Below are 23,725 nucleotides of genomic sequence, written 5' to 3'. Positions count from 1 at the left end.
ATTGTTACCAGTGTACTATTATTCCAACTCTTTATAGGAAAACAGTCTTTAATTAAATAAGAAACTAAATCAGCCTACTCCCGTATGCTTTTCTCAAGAGTATATAAAAGTAATAAACTAGAGGCTTGGAAGAAAAACATTCTTATAAAGGTGTTGAGATCTGCAACTATTTCTGTAACAAGTAGCTTCATTTGCCATTAGAGAGAGAAATCTGAATTAGGTGAATAATTCAGGAGAATAATCCAGCCTGCTTATTTCCTACATTCTTATGTTTTTATGTACACTAGTTTTCTCCAACAGAATGGCCCAAGCTGAAAACTCAACTGTTTTCAAGGCTTCTATGAGCCGCTGAATATTGGGGTGTGGAGGTTTGCTGTGGTCATCAGTAGGGGCTTACCACCACCACACATCTTCACAGGTCTTGGTTTCAATCACAACTACAAGCAGAAGTTCCAAAATAACCCAAGAAAGGAAGTTCCCCAAGTTGTTTTTAAAGTCAGGAAGTAGAAGGATGCTACTAAAGCCTCCAGAGTTAATACAAATGCTAGTCTCATTCACAGGGTATGCCATTCTTAATGAATGCTTCTGTAACTCAGACTTTTTGGGCTTCCCCATCCTTGAGTATATTTTAGAGACAATGTAAGGAGACTGTGTTTGTCTGTTCAGAAAACCACAGCCCTGAGGATCAGACTGCCATGAAGAAGCTTCAGATTAGGCATTGCCTGGGATTTGCTCTGCAGACATCTCAACACAGTCAGCATGGAGAAAGGGCAGGGTAGTCCCCTTAAACAGACACTGGATGCTCAGAACTAGTATTGATGTGAATTGTAAATGTAGTCTGCCAATCTGCCCAGGATGTCCTTATTTTTTTCCTCCAAGTACAAATGACAGAATCATGTAAGCACACAAACCCTGCCTACCTGTGTATATGGATGTCTGGGATTGATTTGTTGGGATTGATCCTGTTAGTTTTTGCCTTACACAGTACATTTTTGTCAGGAAATAAAGGTAATACTCAGAGACACTCTGGCCAGCCTCCTCAAAATGTAGGTTTTCTTGGTCAGTTTGGGATAATTTAGAACACCATCAGCTCAGAGCAGTGGCCAGGATGTTGTCTGTTGCAGTTGCTGTGCATCCAGTGTTGTCTGATAGCCATGGAAAACCTTCCTAAGGCTGGGAGCACTGTCTACACTTCCCAGCACAGAGTACACAGGCTGATGGCAGCTGGTGTCTTGAGAACCAGTTAGAGCTCCCTGACCTTCCTCCTTGCCCCAGACATTAGGGACCTGGCTTCAACATCTTCTAGGTTAGAAAATATTTGCAAAAGATTAAGTTTCCTACTCTGAAAAGAAGATTTGTTTGTTTGATCACTTTTGCTCTGCCTCTGATGATGCCTCATACTGCAAAGAAAACAGAATCATGGAGAGGTCTGTGAGCTGGCTGGCAGTGGTCCTGGGGACCAGCCAGGATCTGGGGAGATCTGGAGAAGAATGAAGCTACCTCAGGTCATGTCTTTCTCACCTTGCCTTGCAAAACCCATATTCTCCCTCTGTCTTTTGTCCTGGAAGTGGGGAGGATGGCAGAGGTGCTGCTGTTCTAACATTGCAATTAAATGAGGCTCTCATCTGATGGGACACTGAGGCACCTCAGGAACATGGCCAGACACAGAATGTGCCCCAGTGACTTGGACTGATAAATGATGTTCAGCATATTTTATGTACAATCTAGATAAGTGTTATGTCACAGAAGAGTTATTTCTATTAATGCTGATGGATACAGGTGTTAGTGTGTATGTGTGTATGCGTGTGTGTGTGTGTGTTTTTGAGTTTCTGAAGGTCTACAAAGGAAGTCATCTGTGAAAAGGTTGAAATCCCCCAAGAGAAAAATGTGAAAAAAAAAAAAAAGCTTGAAGTCACCCACAGGTGGTATTGACAAATAACTGTTTCCCAGGCGTCCAAGAGAATTTTTGCCTTGTTTTGGGCTGACTGAAGGCTAGTGAGTGAGGCATGATTGTGACAACCATTCTTCTCTGTGTTACCAAGTAATCTGAAACCTTTCTCTCACTTTTTCAAATGTATTGTGGTTTGTAATCACAAACCTAAGTCCGTCAGCTGCTGAGGCTGATAGAAGCAATGGTCACCTCAGCACTGGGGGAAGACCCAGTGAGGCAATGATGACCAGCATGTCTCAGAAAACAGAGAATTCTGGTCGTGGGAATGATCAGTTCAGCAAATTTCTCAAACAACAAAATGCACACAGTTGCTTTTCAAGAGAAAAACACAAGTCAGGCTTGACTGGCAACAAAGTAAAAGCTCAGTAAAAAGAAGTTGAGTGTATCTGAGTTGTAGAAACCTTTCACGCTTGCATCTGAGTTGAAGAAAACTTTCATGCTTGCACAACAAGGCACTGGGTGTTGAGGCAAGAGACCGACCAGCTGACACAGATCTATGATGCTGTCTGTCACGTGAACCAGGTTTGCAGAGAAAATCCCTCTGATGTGCCTTTGAGACAGTTACTCAGAGATCAGCTGCCATGGCCCTGGTGGAAGGCTTTCTCTGGCCCTCACTTTGTATCATTCTGAATGCTTAAACTTTTGCTCTCAGGAGCAGCCTTAATGAGAGAAATGGGCAAAAAACCCAGTCTCAGCAAGGTGAATGAACCTGGGCAAACTCTTACCTATCTGTACTCTCTTGTAGATTGTTGCAAGTCTAAAAGTTACTACAACTGGTCATATTAAAGGGACTGTTTGTTCCTGCTTCCTTGTTAGTTCATTGCATGGAAGCAGACCCCACTTGTAGTTTTATCAGCCTCCCACACACAAACCTCTCAGAACCTGCCAGTTCCTCTCTGAGGAGGAGGATGATGTGAAGAAATGTCACCAGTGATTACTTTTTGAGTGCACAGTGGGCTGGAACATCCTCTCACTGGCACCTGCTACTATGTAGCCTTCACAGGAGGCCCTTGCTGACATGTGCAGTCCCATCTGCCAATCTGCCTCTGCTCTCACTCCTTTTTTTGCCTGCTTTCTGCTTGGTCTGGAGGCATAAACCCAGCTCCAGTCCCGAGAGTGTTTTGCACGCTGTGTCCTGGGCAAAGCTGAGATCTGGACCCAGCTTAGGGCATCTCCAATGGAATGGCAGGCTAAGGCAACTATTACAAAACCATCAGGAGAAATGAGACATGGGAATCCCAGGCTTCTTTTGTCATAAAGGAGGCATGAGAATGGTATGGACTCATGCTGCTGAAGGGAACCTAGGCAGGTAAATGAGATGCACTTCAGGGCACAAAAGAGCAGAGTGAGAGCTTCTGCTGGGAAGAGGAGTTTAAGAGCAAGGTACTACTGTTGAATACTGTGAGCAGTATGGGTGGAAGGAAAATGGTGGCGTTATTTCCTAATTGTCTTTGACAACATTTGGTACTTTCTACCTCCCCATTAGCTTAGTGGGCTTGAAGAAAATAATGCAAAGATATTTGCATCACTCTGTCTTCAGGCCTCTTCTACAGAGAGCTGCAGTCAGCAGGGACCACAAAGGTTTGCTACTAGCTGCTCTTCAACTGAAGTGTAACCATTCTAGGAGGTGTTGAGAGAAGTGTGAGCATACATGCACTCTCCCATAGGACAGCTGGTAAGTAGGATTCAGGTTAGCCAGCATTAATGGGGTGAGGCTCAGTGACAGCTGGGGAGTCTGTAGTACAAATCAGCCATGATGTGTGCAAATGCCACTATCCATAGTCAGATGATACACTAGGATGGCTTCTTGGTTTTCTCTGCCCTTCTGTTATTATTTTGTATTATACGGGAAGATCCCAACACCTCCTGAATTCCTGCAAGATCTTAATGGGATTTGTATTTTACACTTTGCAGTGTAACACTGTTCATGAAAGAAAATTACACCTTCCTCATTTTTCTGGGGTCATGTGTATGCTTTTTTAATGCAAGGCTTGTGAAGAAGGAATGGTTCCTGCCTGTGCACAAGATTATTAGCATGCCAAAGTCCTGTTAAAGTCTTATACATATGGTACGATGGTGAGGATGTGCCAGAGGATAGCAGTGATTCAGTGCCCACTTACAGTAAAAGATATTGTACTAAGGGAACCTCTCACTGTGGCCCCATAAGTTAGTCCAAGGCAGAGTTCATTCAGAACATCTACTCTAGGGACAATGAAATCTCTCCATTCATAAGATTTTGTCTGGAACTAGATCTTTGAATCATACTCATTTTTTTAGAGACTAGTCATTGACTGAAAACATTATTTAGAGCAATTCATCTCTGAATCCCAGCTTTGCAATGTTTTTGTGCCATATTTCTGTGACAACTCAAATCAAAACCTAGATGCTGAGCCACATCCCTTTTCTATCTGTGTCCCTAGACCTAGAATTCCAGGCAAGCACCCTGATATTAAATCCATCCTCTATATTATCTGGTGCAGTCTAGGTCATGGTTATATGTTTTTTTTTTTTATATCTATTTTCTATAGAGGTGATTTGGGGGCTGTATCAGGTAGACTCCCTGTACCTTTCACTGGTACTGAAAATCAAAAGGATCAAATGGAAAGCACTGCCTAAATGCAGGTTAGCTTTATCTTAGCCATGCTTAGTGCACAGTAGTCATGAAAAAGAGCAAACTGCAAGGAGTAATACCTCAGGCTGCTGGAGCCTGCCTGACCTCTCCCTGACACTAACCTCATCCAAAATTTGCCAAGGCAGTTAGATTCTCAGCTTCTGTTTTAATTCAGGGTGAGTGGGTGATTAAAAAGGCAATAGGTCCCTAAGCACCTTTGAGGATTTGGTCTTTGGCTCCACTTCCTCACCAGAATCCCTAGTGGTAACTCCCCAGCACAAGGATTCCCACAGCCACCAAAGCCAGCTCCAGCCTGCTCCCACTGAGATGGTGTGGAAGCTGGGGCAAAGGAGATAAAATCCCACCAATGGGCATGTGCTGTTTCCATACCCTCTTCTCTTCCAAGGAACAGGGACCAGGATGATACCCATACCATACAAAGCAGAGCACTCAGACATGTATCATTGTGAAACCCCCATTCTGTGGTTCCTAATGGAAATTCCCCATTTTGAGAACAGAAGTTCACTAAAAATAATAGACTATTTCGTGACAGCAGGCTTTTATAAGTGCTCTCTCAAACAGCCACAATCCAAAAACAGAGGCCTGGGATTTTTTCCCATTTTCTGTGGAAACTTATCCCTGTTTAATTTTGAACACCACCTAAACAAAATGGTGGTATTTTTATACCTGGGATGCCTGGAGAGCCAGGCTGTAGGAATGGGGCCCTATTTGGTTATTCCTACACAAGTACAGAAACAGCCACACAAACCACTGTGAGAGAAGGCAATTTTGGCGGGAAAATTCATTCTGCAAGACCGGTGGTGTCTTGCACATTGAGAAAAAGAGAACAAACAAAAACTGAATTTTGAGGAACTAAAACTTGGATCTGCTAAGCAATTGTAAAGAATAAAAAAGAGAAGGAAGAGAGGAGAACCAGTGTCTGACTGTAATTTCCTTTTAATGAATTATCTCTGTATAAGAAATTAGGCAACTACTTTCAAGCTGATGAAACTTTTTGATTTTTTTTTTCAGTAAGTACAACATCATCCAGCATTTAGAAACTAAACTGGAAAATACAGGCATGAGGGTTTTTTCTTATTTTCATTAAATTCACTTTATCTACACAGAACACTGGCCAAACCACATCCAAATTTCTCTAAGGTAAGCCAAGAAAAAACACTGGTTGACCAAAGAGAGGATGTTCCCATTTGTTATTGGATTCTTCCCCTGTTCTTAAAAACAAGCAATCTCTGGGGTATAAAATGGGCCTTGTCTCTCGACCAAGTACATTTTCAGTGTACTGAAAATGAAAGAGCAGAATTTCAAGCTCTTAAGGGATACATTAGCCCAAATGCAATGATTTTCATTGGTTCATGATAAGAGTAGAGCAAAGGGACAAACCTACTAATTACAAGGAGAAAGCAGTGATTTCTGCCTTGGTACCAAAAGTATTTAGTTCATCCTCCTGCCCAGAATTTCAGCTAAGCACTTTTCTGTGCACTTTTCAGCAAAGTGATGAACTGCATCAAATACTTTGGCATACTGAGCATCTCAACCTTCACAAGATGGTGTCACAGTGGTGGAAAGGAGTGTTCACTGGCTTGTCATTGGGATGCAGAGCAAGCAGTCAACCTCCATACATATATCCATCCAGTCACTGTCCCAGTGATTTTTTGAAGATTAAATATGAATTTTATGGAATTTGCAGCTACCTCTTACCTTCAGCACTTCTATGTTGAATATATAAGGCAAGGACCTTCTTAGGAACTTGGAGATAAAGTAGTCGCAATTACTTCAGTGCCATGCAGCTCTTCCCAAGCTTGCATTGAGGGAAGCAACTCCTGATAGAGCATGTAGACATCAGGTGACACCATTTCCACTATCAGCCTGAGGATGAAAGCATAGCCTCTGCTGTGACCAGGTTGGAGCCCCCATGTCAGATCCCCTGCCAGAGGCCAGGCAAAGAGAGAGGAGTTCATGCTCAGAATGTTACTAATTACACAATGCAGACAAAATGGCTGGTTCAGTCACCATATTGAATGTTTATTTCATTGGTACATGATAACATGTTGTCACATTTTCATATATTATCCTACCATAAGCTTCATGCTTAAAACAAATGTGTATGTGACATGGCCAGAAGGTGACTGCTACATTCTGATGTGGCAAGTAGAACTGCAAAGACCTTGGAGGGACAAGCTCTTGTCCCAACAAATAGTGCCCAGACAAAAATGTAATTTTCTCATGAGTGATGCACTTCAAAACATGCTTTTATTTGTCAAAGGTTTGCCAGTAGGGCTAAAATTAAGGTTTTCTCTTTGCTGTATAGTGCATAGGAGGCAGGAGAGGGAATACTGAACTATTTACAGGCTTCTCCTGGATGTACCGGTTTTCAACAAAAGATATCAAAGCACGTTATGCAGTAGAGTGACCTTTTATTTTCAGCCCATTGTTAATAAGAAACTGAGGCAGAAAGAAAGCAGGCTACCTTTCAGATGTTGCATGGAAAATCAAAGGGCAAACTGAAGCATCTCCCAGAGTTCACCTACAAAATTCCAACACAAAGATGCAATTACAGTCTTTGGTTAGTCTAAAAATTCCCTAATAGGGGGATTACTGTGTTGTAGCTTGTTTACATTTAGAGGTTGATTACTGAGTGCTGAGTAAGCATGTTCCATTGTTAATATAATGACTTTTTCCATGCCTGTGACGTTCATTAGGACTGTTCCTTTAAGGCCAGAATGAAAATATTATCTGCATTGTTTATTTATGTCAGTCTCACATTTATGACAGGTTTATGTTGCAGCACACTCTCATCCAAAGAAAACTGTGAGAATGCTTGGTTCTGGAAGCAAACAGAACCAGGGAGGAGGGAGGAGGAACAACCACTGGGACATAAGAAAGGTCTTGCAAACTCCTCTTCCAGCAATCCAGCTCTCCTAAAACAGCCCAGACAGGTGTCAATTACTATGATATGTTGTATCTTCAAACATTGTTTTGCTGAGTATAGCACTGGAGGTGGTAATGTAATGATTCCAAAAGGGTAAATTTGAAAGATAAACTCTGGAGATTTTTGTCTAATGCAATGATAGCCACTTTGCCCTACCACGTACTAAATGGAAGAAGAACTCCCTGACACATGTACCATCATCTTCAGTTTGGCATAACTTACAGGCTAATGAGTGTTCATGTTTATTCTCTGAATACTAAGTTTAATTAAGTTATACAAGGAAAAGATCACTTCACAGTGTTGCACAAGCCTTACTCAAATGTTACAGCAGTTGCTGAACTGTACATCTTTTGGCTTAGCATTTTGAGATCTTTTGGTGCCTAAAGGAAAGAGGATTTCATCTCTCTTTGAAAAGACCCTTCTTGAGGTACTTCTGGGGTATCTGATCTTTTTATAACAAGTAACTGATCAATGGATCTGGTAAAATTAAGAGTGTTTCTTCTCAGCTTGTCCTGAGAGTAAAGACAGACATTTCTTTTCAGACCTGAGGAATGGTTTTGTAGCTGTATCATTTGGCTTGGTTAAAGATATATCCTCCCCTCACAAAATTTCTTGCTATTTCTCAGTAAAGCAGTGTGTGACTGTAAGAACACACAAAGGGACTGCTTTCAGAGAAAAAAATCCCAAAGAAACATCCTCTGCTGAGTGGGAGAAAAGGTAAATCTCAAACACAGCACAAACAAACCTTTAAAAGGAAATGGAAATGGAGAACAAATTCTTCCTTTCAAGCCTCCACCATCACTGAACAGGAAAATGAACATTGTGGCATGCAGGGTACCTTCTCTACATACTCTTTAGTGTCATCTCTGTGCAGTGACTGCAGGACTGGAAGCAAATGCAGGGTCCAGAGCAGGCACACACAGGCAGAATGAGTAAAGGCAGTGTAACAGCACCTGCTTTGCATGTCAGCAGCACAAATTAATGGCTGACTTTGCAGGAACGCAGGCCTGAAGGGAACAGCCTGACCTTCAAGCTGGGCCCTCTCCAGCAATGGGTCCAACAGCTGAACTCAAAAGTTTTTGTCTTTCTCTGACCCCACTCTCCCAAGGGGGAGATCCCAGCTCCTGCTTGCCCTGCAGGGTGGGAATTTCTCCCTTTTTCCTGGCCTAGAAGTGTCACTGTGCTTTTGCAGATGTGAAGGTGAGGACGTGGCTGCCCTAGCTCTGGGTGCAGCAGCCCTCAGTGCCCTCCAGTTGTGCTGGCTGGGGCTGGTGCCTGAGGCCAGCCTGGCCTGCCCTGGGGGCACCTCCACTCCCTGCACGTCCCTTCCTCCCAGAGACCTCGTGATGATCTGCAGCAGGAGGCAGAGCCCATGCCATGAGAAGCATTTGCTCTCAGAAATCCTCATAAGGTAGTCATGCTTTAAAATGGGATAGCAGTACAGAAGTGGAGTGTTTATTTAAAACACTAACGGGGCAGCTGTTGCTAGTAGCAACAATATGGCAATCACCAGCTAATATGGAGATGTTTGTTTCAAATTTATCATCTTGAGTTTGATGGGTGGCCAAAACTTCACAGAACATTTTATTTTGCAGTGTGTGGATGTGCAAGGACAAGGACAGCACATGACAACAAATAATCCTTTCGAAGCATGGGGTCAAATGTGCTCAGGGGAGTTCAGCTGTAGTTAGCAGAGTAGTCCCTGGAAAGATTTGCTTTGCCTGACACTGCTTTTGCCCGGAGAATGAAATCTAGATGTGTGCTCATAAAAGTTCCTATTCTTGGTGGATTTAGTGGTGTTGAGGACCTGGTTACTGGCAGTTGTACTTATTACTTAGGAAGCAGGTGACAACACAGGAATGACAAACTCACAAGGGCAAAACAATGATGAAGAGTTTGGGGATGCTCCCATCAAACCCCTGGGGCTCAGAGCAAGCCAGCTGGAGAGAAATGATGGGCAAAATCCAACTACTTCTGGTTGTTTCTCCTGGGCACCTATAATAATAGCTGTGTTCATGGCACTTGCAATGCTTGGAGCCAGGGCAGTGGTAAGGTCTTGCATTGCCAAGCCTGCCTTTCTTTTCTAGTTTCTGTATCAATGGGACACACGTACAATGAAACCCCAAATTATACTTCGACCAGGTTTTCTTGGTCTTATTCCAGACTGGCTCCTAGGCCAGTGCCAGTCTACAGATCATAATAAATGTGAAAGTGACATGACTTATGCCTGAAAAATCACATGCAAGTTAGAATTCAATGTCAAATCCAGCTTCTTTTTTGTTTCCCTTAATTCACATTTTGAGATCTGAGAGAATTTTGATGCTGAAATTCAATGCAAAACAGAAGCTGCAGAAACAAGAGATATACAAGCCTATGTTTAAAAAAATCTAAAAGAAAATATTAGTGTTAATCCTGAAAAGTAAAATCAAGATTTGCACTGCTCTATATTTGGTAGGAAGCATAATTGGTCCCTGATGGCAAATGAGCTTGGCAAAAAGTCCTATCTCATTTTCTGATTTGCAAATGAAGAGCATAAAGAAGCAAATTAGGTGAAAAACCTGCTGGAGTAACAAAAAAAAGTAAGCATATCACTTTTCAATATTGTTTGAGTACCTTCAACCAGAGATCTTGAAAAGAATAGATTTCAGACTGAATTATACATGCTCTCTACTATTTTCGTGTAAGTAAGCAAAAGTTTAGATCTGCATCTGCTCAGTCAGAAACAATGGGCAACTTCAATTCCCTGATTCCTTTGGGCTAGTCACCTCAGGGAACCTAAGGAATGAGTAATTCCCAAGTGCCACAGAGATACAAAAGCAAGCTGAATGCAGAAGAGCCAAACAGCAGCACAGACCCTTTGGAAAAATGGCCCATATGCACCTGCCCTCCACAATTGAAAAATCATCCAGTGGACCCAGTCACCTGAGGATGAGTAAAAACCTTTAGAGCTGCCAACTTAGTCTTGGGGGAAGCACCCATGAAAGAATAAACAAACAATACTGCAAAGCAAATGCAACCAAAATGGTGTAATGGGAAGGGCATAAAATACACCCTGTGCTGTATTTATAAAGTTATTTTTGATTTGTAACCTTTTCCCATGCAGTAGTAGCACAGTGTATAGAAGGGTGGTGCAATCTAACCCACACTGCAATCTAAATTTGATATCTAATTTGGAACAGAAATCAGCTGAACAGAGCTGGGGAAAACTGACTGTGTTTCACTTTCCAAAGGCAGGTTTAGCATGAGCCCAGAGTCTACCTGACTAAACCTGTAGGAGTTCAGCATCGGCTGGGTTGATGGTTTCTGCTCTGAATTGTTACAGGTAGGAAGCAGAGACTGATCTGATCAAAGGTCTGTCTGACCTCTTTTCTGTGATCAAACCCTGAACCATGTCTATGCATCCCACAACAGACTCTGGAGAGTGGTAGGAAATCAGAGCTGCCTTCAGAAGGCATCTTAAATGTGGCCTCTTTCCAGGAATGCAGTTGCCACCTTGTTCTTTGAGCTCGTGGACAGCTTGTACAGAGCTTTCCCTTCCAAAAAACAACCAGCCCAACAGCTTTCTGGGTTTGGCACAACTGCTTTCCTTATTTTGGTAAATGTTCCTATTGTTCCCTGGGGAGACTGCAGCTGTGGCAGTGAAGACAAAATGGGAATACAATCCCTTTTCCACATGGAGAGGCACTGATGAAGGCACTGCTCTATATGGGCTTGAGAGGATCCCTGCTCCAGGCTCATTCCACCGTACCCTCCTCACAGCTATGCTCCTGCTGCCTCCTTGCTGGTATGATAACAGGGCAAAGGTGAGTTTCAGGATTCATTCACACAGTCCCTCCTTCCTAAAAGCCATGCTGTCAAACATTTGCAAAAGTAAGAGAAATAAACAACAGTGAGCTGTGTCTGGGGTTTTCCCATTTGTGGTTTGATAAGGAGAGAAGGAAACAGTCTCCAGTCACAGCAGATTTATTCTTTATTTCTTTTTTCACTGTAAACTCCTGGTTTCTTTCTCATGCCAATCAGTGTTGCTCTTTCATTGCTATTGTCTAAAGTCCCTCACATAGCCACAGTGTAAGAGAAGAAAAGAGGAGAGAATGCCTAGGTTGACTGGCGCTCACACAAAGGGGACAATCACCAAAAATCACCATTGGTCCATGTTTGCAGCAAGTGCTACATAAGCCTTCTCTCCAAACACTGGCTGGGCTGAGGGCTTGGGAGTGGACCACAAAAACAGCCATGGTCTAGGGGGAGAAAGGGGCTGGCTGGGATCAGCCAGTGGAAGCAGAGGCATCAAACTGTTGTCCTGGAAAATGGTTCACACCTCAAGGGGCAAATACAGTCCTTAAGAGGGCTGGATCCACCCAGGCTTGTCTGCTCTGCAGGACCTCCCTGCTCCTGCTTTCTTTCCAGTGAATGTAGAACACCTCAGGAGAACTGAGGGAAGCATCCAGGTGCACAGCAGGGGAAGAGCTTCTACACAGGCTAGTCCTACAAAACCCTTGCAAATCCACTGCCTCTCCCAAGCCTTGATCTTTGTGTAAACATCCAGTGTTTTTGAAGGACAGTGCATTCACTTAGTCAGGGATTGACTGGGAGAAACACATTGACTGCAAACAACTCCAGGTGTACCCCAGGCACCTGCCATCTGTTCTCCTTGCCCCAGGGCAGTGGCTCTGGTACAACAAACACATTGCTCTGATGCATCGTGCTGTAAGATCTGTACCAAACTGAGGGAGGAATGGACCACAGCAAAAATTTCAAGTCTGCAAAGCAGAACTGGGAGGTAGAGATGGAATCAGCCTCCTCAGGGAGAGAAGTTGTTCATATAATGGAACTTAACTTGTAAACACCTCATATGACAGGCCTCTTCTGTTAATATTCAGGGTGGAGACTGGCTTTGGGGCCTACACCTGTGTTGCCTTTTCCACGCTGATGGGGAAGCTGTGAAGCTGCTCAGGCAAGTAGGTGTGAGAGCAGCTCTTCTGACCCTGGAAGCTTGCACACAGCTCTGTGGTGCTTGGCAGGAATCAGCACATGCTTCCTTACTGCTTTTCACAAAAACTGCCAAGATTCCCTCTGTGTTGCCATACAATTACTCTGCCAAACCATTGCATTTCAGGATCCCTGCTTATTTGTAACAAAATAGGCTGCTCTAAAGTAATTTTGGCATTACTTAAGTGTTTGTGACACACACCATAAAAGAGCTATTAAATAAAGAATGATATAAGGAGGGTAAAAAAATCAAATTGTTTTTCATATGGGCAGGCCTATACACACACCTTCCACATACAACAGCCATTATATCCCCACAACTGTTAATGGATAAGAACTAATTGATAGAGATACAGCAGTGTGTGCCAGTGGACAGCCTGGTGATGTGCTACCAATACATCACCCATTACCGTATTGTCCCCTGGGAAACACAAAGCCCAGTGCTCTGTGTACAGCTGGTGCCAGAACTGTAATCTGAGCTTCTGGCCTGGCTAAGCACCACCCATTAAACTCACAAGTCACACATTTTCCAGATCAACCCTATGTCTTAATCATGGAACAGACTGAGCTCAGATGTATTTGTCTGTGCAGAGTGCTGGAAGTGAGGGGAAAGCAGAATTGAACTGCATAGGACCCCTCCAAGATGCTTAACAGACAGGTATGTTTGGATATACATTTAACAAATGTAATGAAAAATAGATCTTTCTTGTTGAGGAATCCCACTGAAACTATCAGCAGTGATGCTGCAGCTGCCAAGGATCCTTAAAAGAAATTCTCAGGAGAAAGTGACATAGGGTGACAATATTTCTGCAAGCATGTGCAGCAGCCCATGGAATTTAGTTGAGAAATTACAAATGTCGTGGGACTGATAATTAACAAAAAATCAGCTAGAGCAATGAGTAAAAAAATCAGTGGTAAATGCACAGGGCTGTAGACTAGTTGATTGATATTGCTGTAAGTTTCAGCCCTAAACAAGTCACCAGACCAGTGCCACTACAATAGCGTGGAAATGATGGGCCTCAGGAGGACTTAAAAGGTGACCTATAGCAACTCCTCCCACAAAAACAGAGCAAGTCTCCATTTGCTTTTCTGGACACATCTCTATCGAACCAAAAGTGAATTTGTGCTTTGGATTTCTGCCAGAGTCAAACTGAGATCACCCCTCTGTTCCTTTTCCATTCTGCATGAAACAGGGTCAGTAGTACCCTGGCTGGGTCTGATGTGGCTACACAAAGAGGCTTTGAGGGTGAATTCAGCAGCAGATGTAGCCATTACATGCATCTGCAAAGAGCAGTGCTAAGACAGCTCCATCCTCTGCACATGTGAAACAGAGCATCCACGAGGGAAGCAGCAGAAAGGCCACAGTTTTACAAGGGTGCTTTCCACCTAAATCCACTACTGAAGAATTCCCAATCTTGACTCTCAGCCTTAATTCCTCCTTTTCATAAGATCAGTAGACTGGCACCCAGAACAGGGCTGTAATTTACCTCAGTCAATAAATCAATAGAAATAATATCATATGTTTAACATCAAATCTTAATGAATTTTCATAATGGCCTGGTAGAGCGAGTGCTGTATTCCTGATATGCTCAAGCTGGGGGGCAGTCAGCAACAGAATGGTACAAGCAGAGGTAGATTTTTCCTAGATTTTTTTTTAATCTCTTTGGTTGAATCAAATTTTAATATGTGCACACAAATATGTCTTACTGAGATTTATTTTAAACAAGACTTTTTAATTACATATTGTCATACATTACTAAATTACTACATAACACCACTTTGTCTATAAATGTCCAGTAACTAGATTCTCAAGAACTACTTAGTACTGACAAAATGTGTGTCTACATCTGCTTGTAGACAGTAAACTGTTGCAACTAGCTTTAAAAAAGTTATAAAGAAACATTTCTCTGAATCTTGTCTATTCCATCACCCCATTGTTTTCACTGCTCTTAGTGTAGCTTGATCTGGCAGTGCATTTTAGAACTGCCAAATCTAATGAGTCTGAGCAAAGGACAGACTGTACCCACTGCCCTTTAATGGTAAAGAGAAGCTGCCCACACTGCAGCCCCCTCTGCACATCTCACCTCATGCTGGTGATGATAGCTGGAACCTTTACCTGGCAAGTGTCTCATCTTTTCCATCCATAACAGCTACCAGAGTTTCTTTTTTTTTTCTCTAAGGGGGGGGAAAACCCAGAAAAGCATCTCCTCTAAAAGGAAAGAGGAAGCCAGAAATTCGGTAGTGTCTCGGTCCTGCCCCATGATGCTTCTTCCTGCCTGTGAATTTCCACCTGCCCCTTCTGCATATATAAGGCAGTACACGCAGTATGCACTGTTTAGTCGCTGCCTCTGTCCAAAGGATTAGTAGCAGTGGGGAATGATGCTGTTTCTCCTTTCCTCTGCAGTTCACGGGAGGTGAAGGAGCTCTGGCTGGATTCACTTCTTGGGTAAGTACTGCCTTTGAAAAAATCTGTGGCATCATGGTTGAAATCAGTGGAGAGCTTCAGATGCAGCTGCACAGAGATGTACAAAAAAGTACATGGGGGAGAGGTGCACCCACTAAGCATAGCTCATGGGCAGAGCTGACGGAGTTGCTCAGCCTCGGGTGCGCAGATTAATGACCATACATAGCTGTCACCACTTGCTCACTTTTTGCATGGATTAAAAATGGAAAACTGCTTTTATTTTGTTTGAATCAGGAGGCAGCAGGGCTGAATGACCTTCCGGAGAAGGGCTTTATAGTTTCCTTGTGTGGGAGATCTTGCTGGTTCAGGATCATACACGCTAGATTGGCTTACAGAGGAGAAAGCCAAGCAGGGTGCAGTTTTACAAGACTCTTTGTCCATTCCCTGTTCAACAAACAGGCAAACAAAAGGACTGAAGGAAACCAGACTGTCCAGAGCTCCTCCAATCAAACTCCTAATGAAAGTGTTAAGCAGCTGTAATACTGTGAGTATCTTAATTATTTCAGCTCTGTCAACCTAGTGACTTTGAAAAGCTCTGATTTCCAAACCGTGGGATTCAGTTGCTCAAAGTGTCTTTGTTTTCTTGCCTAGTCAAAGACACTCAATGCTGGGAACATGGAGAGTCTGATTGAGTGCCAGACAGAGGTAAGCAGCCCTTACATTTTCCTGGATCCTTCGTGGGTACTGTGTGAGATACCTTAGCAAAGTGGGGGTGACTCCTCCAGCAGCCGCTGGCTGCCTACCCTCACCCAGGAACGGGCAGAGCTCTTCAAAGGCACCTCTGGGCGGCACTGAGCAGAGGGAGCAGGGCATTTCTGTGGGCAGTCTGTTCATTCCCCTGGCTCACCAGGAGTTTTGCTCAGGGATTTTGAAGGCTTCAAAGCCATCAAGGCTCCCCAGAGGAGTTTGGAAGGAAATTTCCAGTGCCGGGGAGGACACAAAAAAGGAGGCTGTGTCCGACTATGGCTTCTCTGGATCAAAAGTGCAGCTTGACAGAGCTCAGGGTTGTGACCTGCCAGCATGACTGGGGTGTCTGGCTGCAGAGTTTAACACAGACCCCTCTACCAGGCAGCGAGGCAGTGTCAGTCCTGGTCTGAGGCACACCTTTAGCAGGTGTTGGGCTTGTCTGGTTATTCCTCAGAGCCTCCCCAGATTTCTGAGGAGCTGCAGCAATTTGCTGGTGGTTCTCACTACTGTGGCAGCTCTGTAACCTAGCATATTTTTTGCAGGCTGATGCCAAGAAATGTCTTCTGTCAGTCCCAGCAGATACTGAAGACAGACTCTGCCTCTCCAACGGTGAGTTTCAAAAGCAAACTGAGGAACTGCCTTCTTATATAACGTTTGCAAGCCGGCACTTGTGCAAAACCACCCGAAACTGCCTGCTCCCCCTCCTGGAGGGCAAGCCACAGTTCGCACCCAGGAGGGGGCTTAAGCCCTGGAATGCCACTCATTTGCAAGCTGCTTCCTATATGCTCACTGGCAGAGTGCTGAGTGCCAGAGGTCTTGTATTCCCGTTCCCTGGTAGCAATAGGAAGTAAATGTGTTTCTTTCTCACTCAAGCATCGCCTTTGAGGTGTGGCAGTTCAAGTGAGTACTGAGTACTGTAGCAGATGTTGCACACCACAGTAAATAAACCCTCTTGGCAGCAGCACCAACACTTGTTTTTCCTCACCATGCAAAACCTCAGCAGCTGTAAACAACCCAGAGCAGACCATTAATAGGGCAGGGTCGGATTTGGAGCAGACAATCATATCAGATCAGTTTCTAAGAGTATCAGAAACGAATATTTTAAATTACACTATAATGTTAGGTGACTTTCTCAAATTTTTTTAACCCCTACCTACCAAGAGCTTATGCTAAATCACAAAGAGAGGTCTTAAGAATTTCTCATCTGGGTAAGACAACTTCATTTTGGAGTAGAAGGCATGACATTAATTGCAAATTTGCAGAAGGCAAATCCTTTAGAAATCTTTTTCACAAAAGGTTCCTTCTCTCACTGTTTGTGAAAGGGGAAAAAGGCACACCCCACCCCAATACAACTATCCTCTTAAAATTCCTGGCCCTCCTCTTGATGAAGCAGATGCAAAACCCATGCTAAGAGATTTCTAACTGTGAAGCCAGTGAGCACTTTGATGCTCCCATCCTCTGGAGCAAGTATGTTCCTCTGGCGGGGGGGCAAGCACCAGCTCTAGGAGTATTGTCATTAGAGCTGGCTGCAGAGCTGGCAGAGCTGGAGCCACATGTTTTCCTTTCAGGCTGTGAAAGAGGTCAAAAACTAGGAGCCCCTACTTCTACTCCTGCCCTAAGGCAGGGGCACAACCAGAGCATGTAGTGAAAATTGTTGTCATTGCCAGCTGCTGAAGCGGTATATCTGCCTCAGAGTTATCAGAGAAACTACTGCAATATCAAAAATCTCTATAAATGTTCTGTGCCTTGTATGTTCCCACTCTCTAAGAAGAAACAGTGACTAGAATGTAAAAAGCACCCAACCCAAAACAGGAAAGGTGGTGGCCTTAGGGGTATGGCCACAGTTTTACAGTTTAGGCAGTTGTTTCCCTAGTAACCACTTAGTTGTCTTTCAGTTTCCCCCAGTTTGGTTTGTTTCAACATACATCCCTGCACTGCACACAAATGAAAGACCACATAGTGCTCTGGGTTTTGGATTTTTTAAAAATTTTAAATTTTTAAATTGATCTTTTGTTTCCCTTTTACTTGCAGCAGATGGAACAAAGAAAAGAAAGAAGGTGATATCGCAGTCATTTACTCTGAGACAAAGCCTTACCAAAAGAAATTCCTCAGGACAGCTAGACTTGGGTGGCAAAATCCCTCTGTTTGGCCATCCTCTGGCACATATCTGTGGGGAAGACGACACACTGCCCCAGCCAGTCCAGGTAAGGAGGTACCATTATAGTGGAACTGTTTACAAAGGCCTGAAGTGTCAGGACAAGGGGGAAATGGCTTCAAACTGACAGACAGCAGGGTTAGATTGGACATTGGGAAGAAATTCTTAGCTGTGAGGGTAATGAGGTCAACCAGAGAAACTGTGGCTGCCCCATCTCTAGAAGTGTTCCAGGCCAGGTTGGATGGGACTTGGAGCAACTGGGTCTAATGAAAGGTGTCCCTGCCTATGGCAGGGGGTTGGAATAAGACAATCTTTAAGGTCCCTTTCAGCCCAAACCATTCTATGATTCTGTGATACCTCTGTCTTAAATGTGAGGCAGGATACCCAGTACTTCTGCTGCATCATCCAAGAGATGATACTGGTGTTTCCCAACATACACGCCCCTGATAAGCCCAGGGCCCATCCCAGATGTAGAAAGAGTCAGATCTGAAGGTTTTGCCCAGCCTTCACTGGAAGTAACTTGGAATGTAGAGAATCCAGGACCAGGAATGAAAGATCTGCTTCTTAATATAATCATCTGTGATTTTAAATAAGTAATTTAAATAAATCTTTCAGAAGCATAAACTTCCAAGGATTTCTATATTTCCATGAAAAACAAGTGTTCAGCTATGGACTGTCACAAAAAAATACCTAAACAATAACTTCTGAATAAAAATGGTCTCGTAACAGTTCTTCCACTGAACTGGCTTTCCCAATAGACATGCATTTGTCTCTGCTAAGTAATATTTGCCTGGCTTGTGAGAGAGGGAATGTGAACTTAGATTTAAGCCATCCCTTGCTGCCTTCTAAAAGTCAGCAAGGATGGCTCCAGTGAAGTTAGTGGAATTCATCAGTTCAAAAAGAAGGTGGATTAAGGGAAAATCAAGACTACTTCCCATGTAATGTACTTGGAACAAGAACTAGATACTGAACTAACCACAGTACAGTGTACCTCCAGACAATTTTTATTCCATTTCTAAATACTCATCTGCTAACTTCCTTCATCCATGTAACTGTTCTTCCATTCCTGATTTTTTCCCTGCAGGATCTCCTAGCCATATTATATATGAAAGGACCTTCTACTGAAGGGATATTCAGAAAAACTGCCAATGAGAAAGCACGAAAGGAGTTGAAGGAGGACCTAAACAAAGGCGGGAATGTTGATCTGAAAAGCAAATCTGTGCACCTGCTGGCAGTGGTTTTGAAGGTGAGTAATTCTGAGCTACACTGAAGGGAGGACATTGCTAATATGCACAGGATCAATCCAGTGCTCTGAGCTGATCTAGGTGGGACTCTTGGCCAAAGCCAGAACTAAGCCAGACTGAATTCTTCAAGCTTAGGGAAATTTGGCCTTTTCTACCTGATTGTCAGTCCTACTTGTCAGGCTGCTGATTTCCTGAGGGAACTCACTTTGTTCTCTTGCTCAGCATCCTCCCAGTGAGCAATAGTGAGATTTGTGAGCGAAGGAAAAGCAACTGAAAGCTGGATCCTGTTACTACACAAGTGCAAGTGCACTTGCGCATTGTACTTCTCTGTCAGTGCTGATGGTCAGGTAGCTCAAGTCAGCCTGCTAGAGCCCAGGTGACAGTAATACTCTCTCTGTGCTCGGGGATAGTGTCAAAACTTCATCTAAATCTCTTGGCCTTGCAGGATTTTCTCCGAAATATTCCCTCCAAACTCCTATCAGCTGACCTCTATGAGAAATGGATGCAAGCTCTAGAGAAGCCAAGCAAGCAAGAAAAAATTGAAGAATTGAAAGAGTAAGTTTTTCAACCAGGAAATTTTGCAACCAGTGCCAATCTAATGGAGCAGCTGGTAGAGGCCAACAGTATCTTTCAAAATCAAGAGTCTCACTTAAAAGCCTGTCATTTGTATCAGCTTGCTATTGCTTCATGGGGCTTGGTTTAGAGGGCTCCAGCAGCAGCACTTCCTGAAGTTACTTCAGATTGCTTTATGAAACCACCAATGCAGGAACAGGGCAGAGGCTGCAGTGCCTCAGCTAACACAGTCACGGTGCTGTGGGACAGGCACTGACACGGGGCCTCCACAGCTGCTGGGGGTGAGCTCGGGCACATGGAGACCACCACCGTGTTTTGCTCTTCAGGAACAGTAGGTGTGGGGACTGACTGGGAGTGCTTTGAAAGCCCCACAGCACAACCATAGGCATTGGGAAGCCTCCAGTGACATCTCTTGGCATCATTCCATCTATTCCAGGACATGTGTTGTTCAGTGTTGCCTTTCAGTCAAGACCTTGTAATTCAAGGTCTCATAATTAACCCCACACTCAGCTGCAGATGGGGATTTCTGAAAGATACAGAGAGCACACACATGCCCCTTTCTGGAGGAAGTGGTATCACTCTAAGTTTAATTGAGACTTGCTCAAATCAAGAAGCAGAGGCCTCTGCACCATCAACTAACGTGACATTTGGTTTGTGTTCCCACAGGGTGGCTGACAAGCTGCCGAGACCAAACCTCGTCTTGCTCAAGCTCTTGCTCTCTCTGCTCCACCACATCAGCCAAAATGCTGAGACCAACAGGATGGACTCCAGCAACCTGGCCATCTGCATTGGCCCAAATCTGCTGAGCCCAGGCACGGACAGCGCGCTCCCGCTGGAAGTGCAGAAGGAGATGAACGACAAGGTGCGCTGGACTCACCGAGCAGCCGCTCCCTCGGGGCAATTGAGAGCCATCCATAGGGATCCATCCCACGGCCATGGCAGCAGCTGAACACAGCAGCACCCCTGGGCCTTGGGGGTGCTGAGCAAAGCAGCAGCTGCCCTGCAGCCCCCACAGTCACAGCACAGCTCCTGCAGCCTTTGCATGTGGAGGGCCAGGGGCACCCGTGGCCATTGTCACCCCTGGGCCTCGGGCAGCAAGGCCAAAGCTGTGGCTGATGGTGTTTTGTCTGTATTGTTTGCAGCATCGGGCCTTATTCCCCATGGGGGACTCGCCCTTAGATCTCAAGCCAGGATTTTGGCAGAAGCCACTGTGCTCTGTGCTGTCCTTCCTACAAAGATAGCCGGCAGGGTGGGGAAAGAATTTTCAATCTGTCTTGACTGAAATGGGCTGTTTTGTTTGTGCAGGTGACAGTGCTGGTGGAGTTCCTCATAAACAACTGCATGGAAATATTTGAGGGGGACATTGCCTTCCCTGCCTGTGCCTTGGTTAAGGAGTCACCAGAGCACATAGACAGCTCCACAGGTATGAGAAGGGGCTGGGGATATCACCAACTGGGGCTGCTGGGCCAAATTATTGAATTTGATATGTGAATATATCTGTGGAAATACAGAGGGTTCAAGATTGTTGAAGCCCTCTTCTGAACTCTCTATGTGTATTTCTCTTTCATCCTCAGGTGGTCAGCGAAAACTAATGTCTGCTTTCTCCCCACAGAACAACTCTGTGCAGCTCATCAGAATGACTCTGCCTATGACAGCCCAGATCCAGAAGCAGAAGGCAGCCCCTGTACCCCTGAAATGGAGCAGGCCAAAGGGAGGAGTGCTACTGTGAGCAGAAGATATCCAACAAATGTCTCTGCCCCTTCCCTGACTAATTTCAGAAATTACATCAGCACAATGGACAGGAGGTACTCAGAGTCAGACCTGTCCTTCCAGAACTGCCTTGATGACACAATAAGGAAACAAAGGCTAAACAAAAGTGAGGACAATTTTCCAGTTCAGCAGAAACTGCTATGGATGGAGGCACTGGAGGAACGTCTTGCAGGCTTACCTTCACAATTATCAACTGACTCTCTACCCAAAACATCCTCCAGTTGCTCCCTGGAGAGCTCTGATGGCTCAGTTTTCACCAGCTCCCCCATAGTTTCGCCCTCTAGTCCCAAAAAAACCTTTTTAAATAGGCCTCAGTCCTTTTCCACCAAGGCCACTGAAGACGGCAGTACACCTAGCAGAGAGATCAAAAAGCATTCCATGTCATTCTCTTTTGCAAACCGCAGGAAAACACTAATAAAAACCCAGAGCTGGGGGCCTGGAAAACCCATGTTTTTTCAGAGAGACAGTTTCACAAAGAAAGAAGATCAGTTCTCCTGTAGAATTGTCCAGGAGGGCAGCTGTAATGATGACAAGCAATTGCCTGTGGAATATCAGCAAAGGCCCCGTCTCAGGTCGGTTGATGAAGTGTTCAGAGAGGTAGACCAGAAAAACCCTAGAAGACCACCCTCTTATGAAGAGGCTGTTAAAAACTGCCTGGCTGCTAAAGTTCCCTCTCAAAATCTCACGGTTCAGACTCTGAGATTAGCAGCGTCAAACCAGGATGTTTTGCTGCCTTATCCATGCAGCCACAGTGCACAGGACACAGCACATATGGATCTGAGGGATCTACGCAGTGCCAGAATTTCTGCAACAAAGGATTCTGACCTGGAAACTGAAACCTTCAGCATCACCGTAGGAGTAAACTCCCGTGTAAATTTACCTGTGACCCCAGGAGTCTACCGGATGAGAGCCATGTCTGAGTCTTGTCAAAAGAACAAACTCGAATATGTGGCTCGGAGGTGCAGCCAGCCGGTTTTTGAGGTAGAGCAGATCCAGTATGCTAAGGAGTCCTATGTATAAAAAGCCTGTCCTTCCTCTTTGCACTGTACAAAGTGAATATTGTAAAAATAGACATCTTGCTAATCATTTGTAGGATTTTACTTTCAAGAGACAAAGAATAAGCTAGCTCTGCATAAACTTTTTTTCTGAAGTGTCAGTCAGCTTGACATGTCACATCCTTTTACCACAAGAGTTGTTGCTGGTGAAGACCTGTGTATATTATGTAAAAATATAAGTTAGCATGCTGTACATAACCTGTTGTGTGGGAAGAGTAGTTAGCAGATGATAAACAGTGTTGTGTTTGTTTTCCTCAAATGACAATTACAAGGTTGGCAGGTCCAGAACTTGTCTCACCTTCTTCTTGTTTTCTGTATGGTCACAGACCCTGTACCATTTTCCATGTGTATGTTGCCAGGCTGATGCAGTGCTCTGCTGATATTTTGCATTAAATGTGGGTTGGCAGTTACCTTAATGGGGGAAGAGCTATTCTGTCATCTAGGTCACTTCAGTGCTCTTCCCTGTACCTGCTGCCATTCCATCTTCCTGCTTGCTGGTGATAGGAATGATCTGACCACTATGCAGCATAGTGTTGTACACTGAGCCTGGGGTTAGAGCCCTATGAGGTCATCATGGGAAAGTATGAAGTAACCCTCATGTGTCCTGAGGTGCTTTTAGACTAAATAAACTGGACAGGCAAAGAAAGGAAAAGCAAGAAAGAAAGCAAGAAGGAAAAAAGAAACCAAAACTCCTACAAGGAAATATTCTGGATTCCAGCTTTAAATAGTTATAGTTAATTGGAAAAAAAAAAAAAGACAAAAAAGAAAATAGTAGGTGTTCTTATAAACTTGTAAAAATGACTGGAAGTGCAATGTGCTTTTATGGGTCAGCATAGCCTTAAACCAGAAGCAGGGAGACATTTTTCTCCTGTGTAACTTCACTACAATAAAACATTTTTCTGCATGAATGCTTAAGTGTCCATTGTCTGATTTTAAAATACCCAGGCCCTATTTGTACTGTACCTCCTTTTCTACAGGCACTGCAGGTCTGCTTGAATGATGTGGCATAGCTGAGTAGCAGGAAGCAAAGTAAATGACCAGCAGTATCACTGCTATTGTTGTAAGAGGCTTCAGGCTACAAATCCCTCTCTGACAGGAAAACAACTTATACTACCATGTAACAGCAGCTAAGCTGCAAAGAGGTGATGCTGCTCCAAAAGTGAAACACGTTAAAAATGGCATGCCATCTTCTCAGGACTTATGTTTTCCAGGTGTAGGTGTTCCCAGGACACAGAGAAGAGGGAAGGTGGCTGCCTGACCTGATAGAAGAAATTAT

The 23,725-nt window shown here is 44.1% G+C and overlaps 1 protein-coding gene across 1 annotated transcript; it reads left to right on the top strand.

The window, feature by feature from the left end:
• Positions 1–14,854: 14,854 nt before the first annotated feature.
• On the top strand, positions 14,855–23,357 carry TAGAP (T cell activation RhoGTPase activating protein). Its single transcript, XM_059468294.1, has 10 exons — positions 14,855–14,947; positions 15,365–15,449; positions 15,557–15,610; positions 16,195–16,261; positions 17,684–17,856; positions 18,892–19,053; positions 19,497–19,606; positions 20,291–20,486; positions 20,930–21,047; positions 21,237–23,357. The coding sequence occupies exons 2-10, from the start codon at positions 15,423–15,425 to the stop codon at positions 22,412–22,414; spliced, it is 2,085 nt and encodes a 694-aa protein (XP_059324277.1). The 5' UTR covers positions 14,855–14,947; positions 15,365–15,422; the 3' UTR covers positions 22,415–23,357.
• Positions 23,358–23,725: the final 368 nt, after the last annotated feature.

The sequence above is a fragment of the Ammospiza nelsoni genome, chromosome 3, assembly GCF_027579445.1.
Source record: "Ammospiza nelsoni isolate bAmmNel1 chromosome 3, bAmmNel1.pri, whole genome shotgun sequence".
NCBI lineage: Eukaryota > Metazoa > Chordata > Aves > Passeriformes > Passerellidae > Ammospiza > Ammospiza nelsoni.
This window is presented reverse-complemented; position numbering and strand designations above follow the sequence as displayed.

Bases quoted from the DNA above. Each gene is read 5' to 3' on its own strand.
- TAGAP (XM_059468294.1), top strand. From the start codon at position 15,423: ATGAAAGTGTTAAGCAGCTGTAATACT. The intron at 17,857-18,891 runs GTAAGGAGGTAC...TTTTCCCTGCAG, and splicing joins CACTGCCCCAGCCAGTCCAG to GATCTCCTAGCCATATTATA. The intron at 21,048-21,236 runs GTATGAGAAGGG...TTCTCCCCACAG, and splicing joins GCACATAGACAGCTCCACAG to AACAACTCTGTGCAGCTCAT.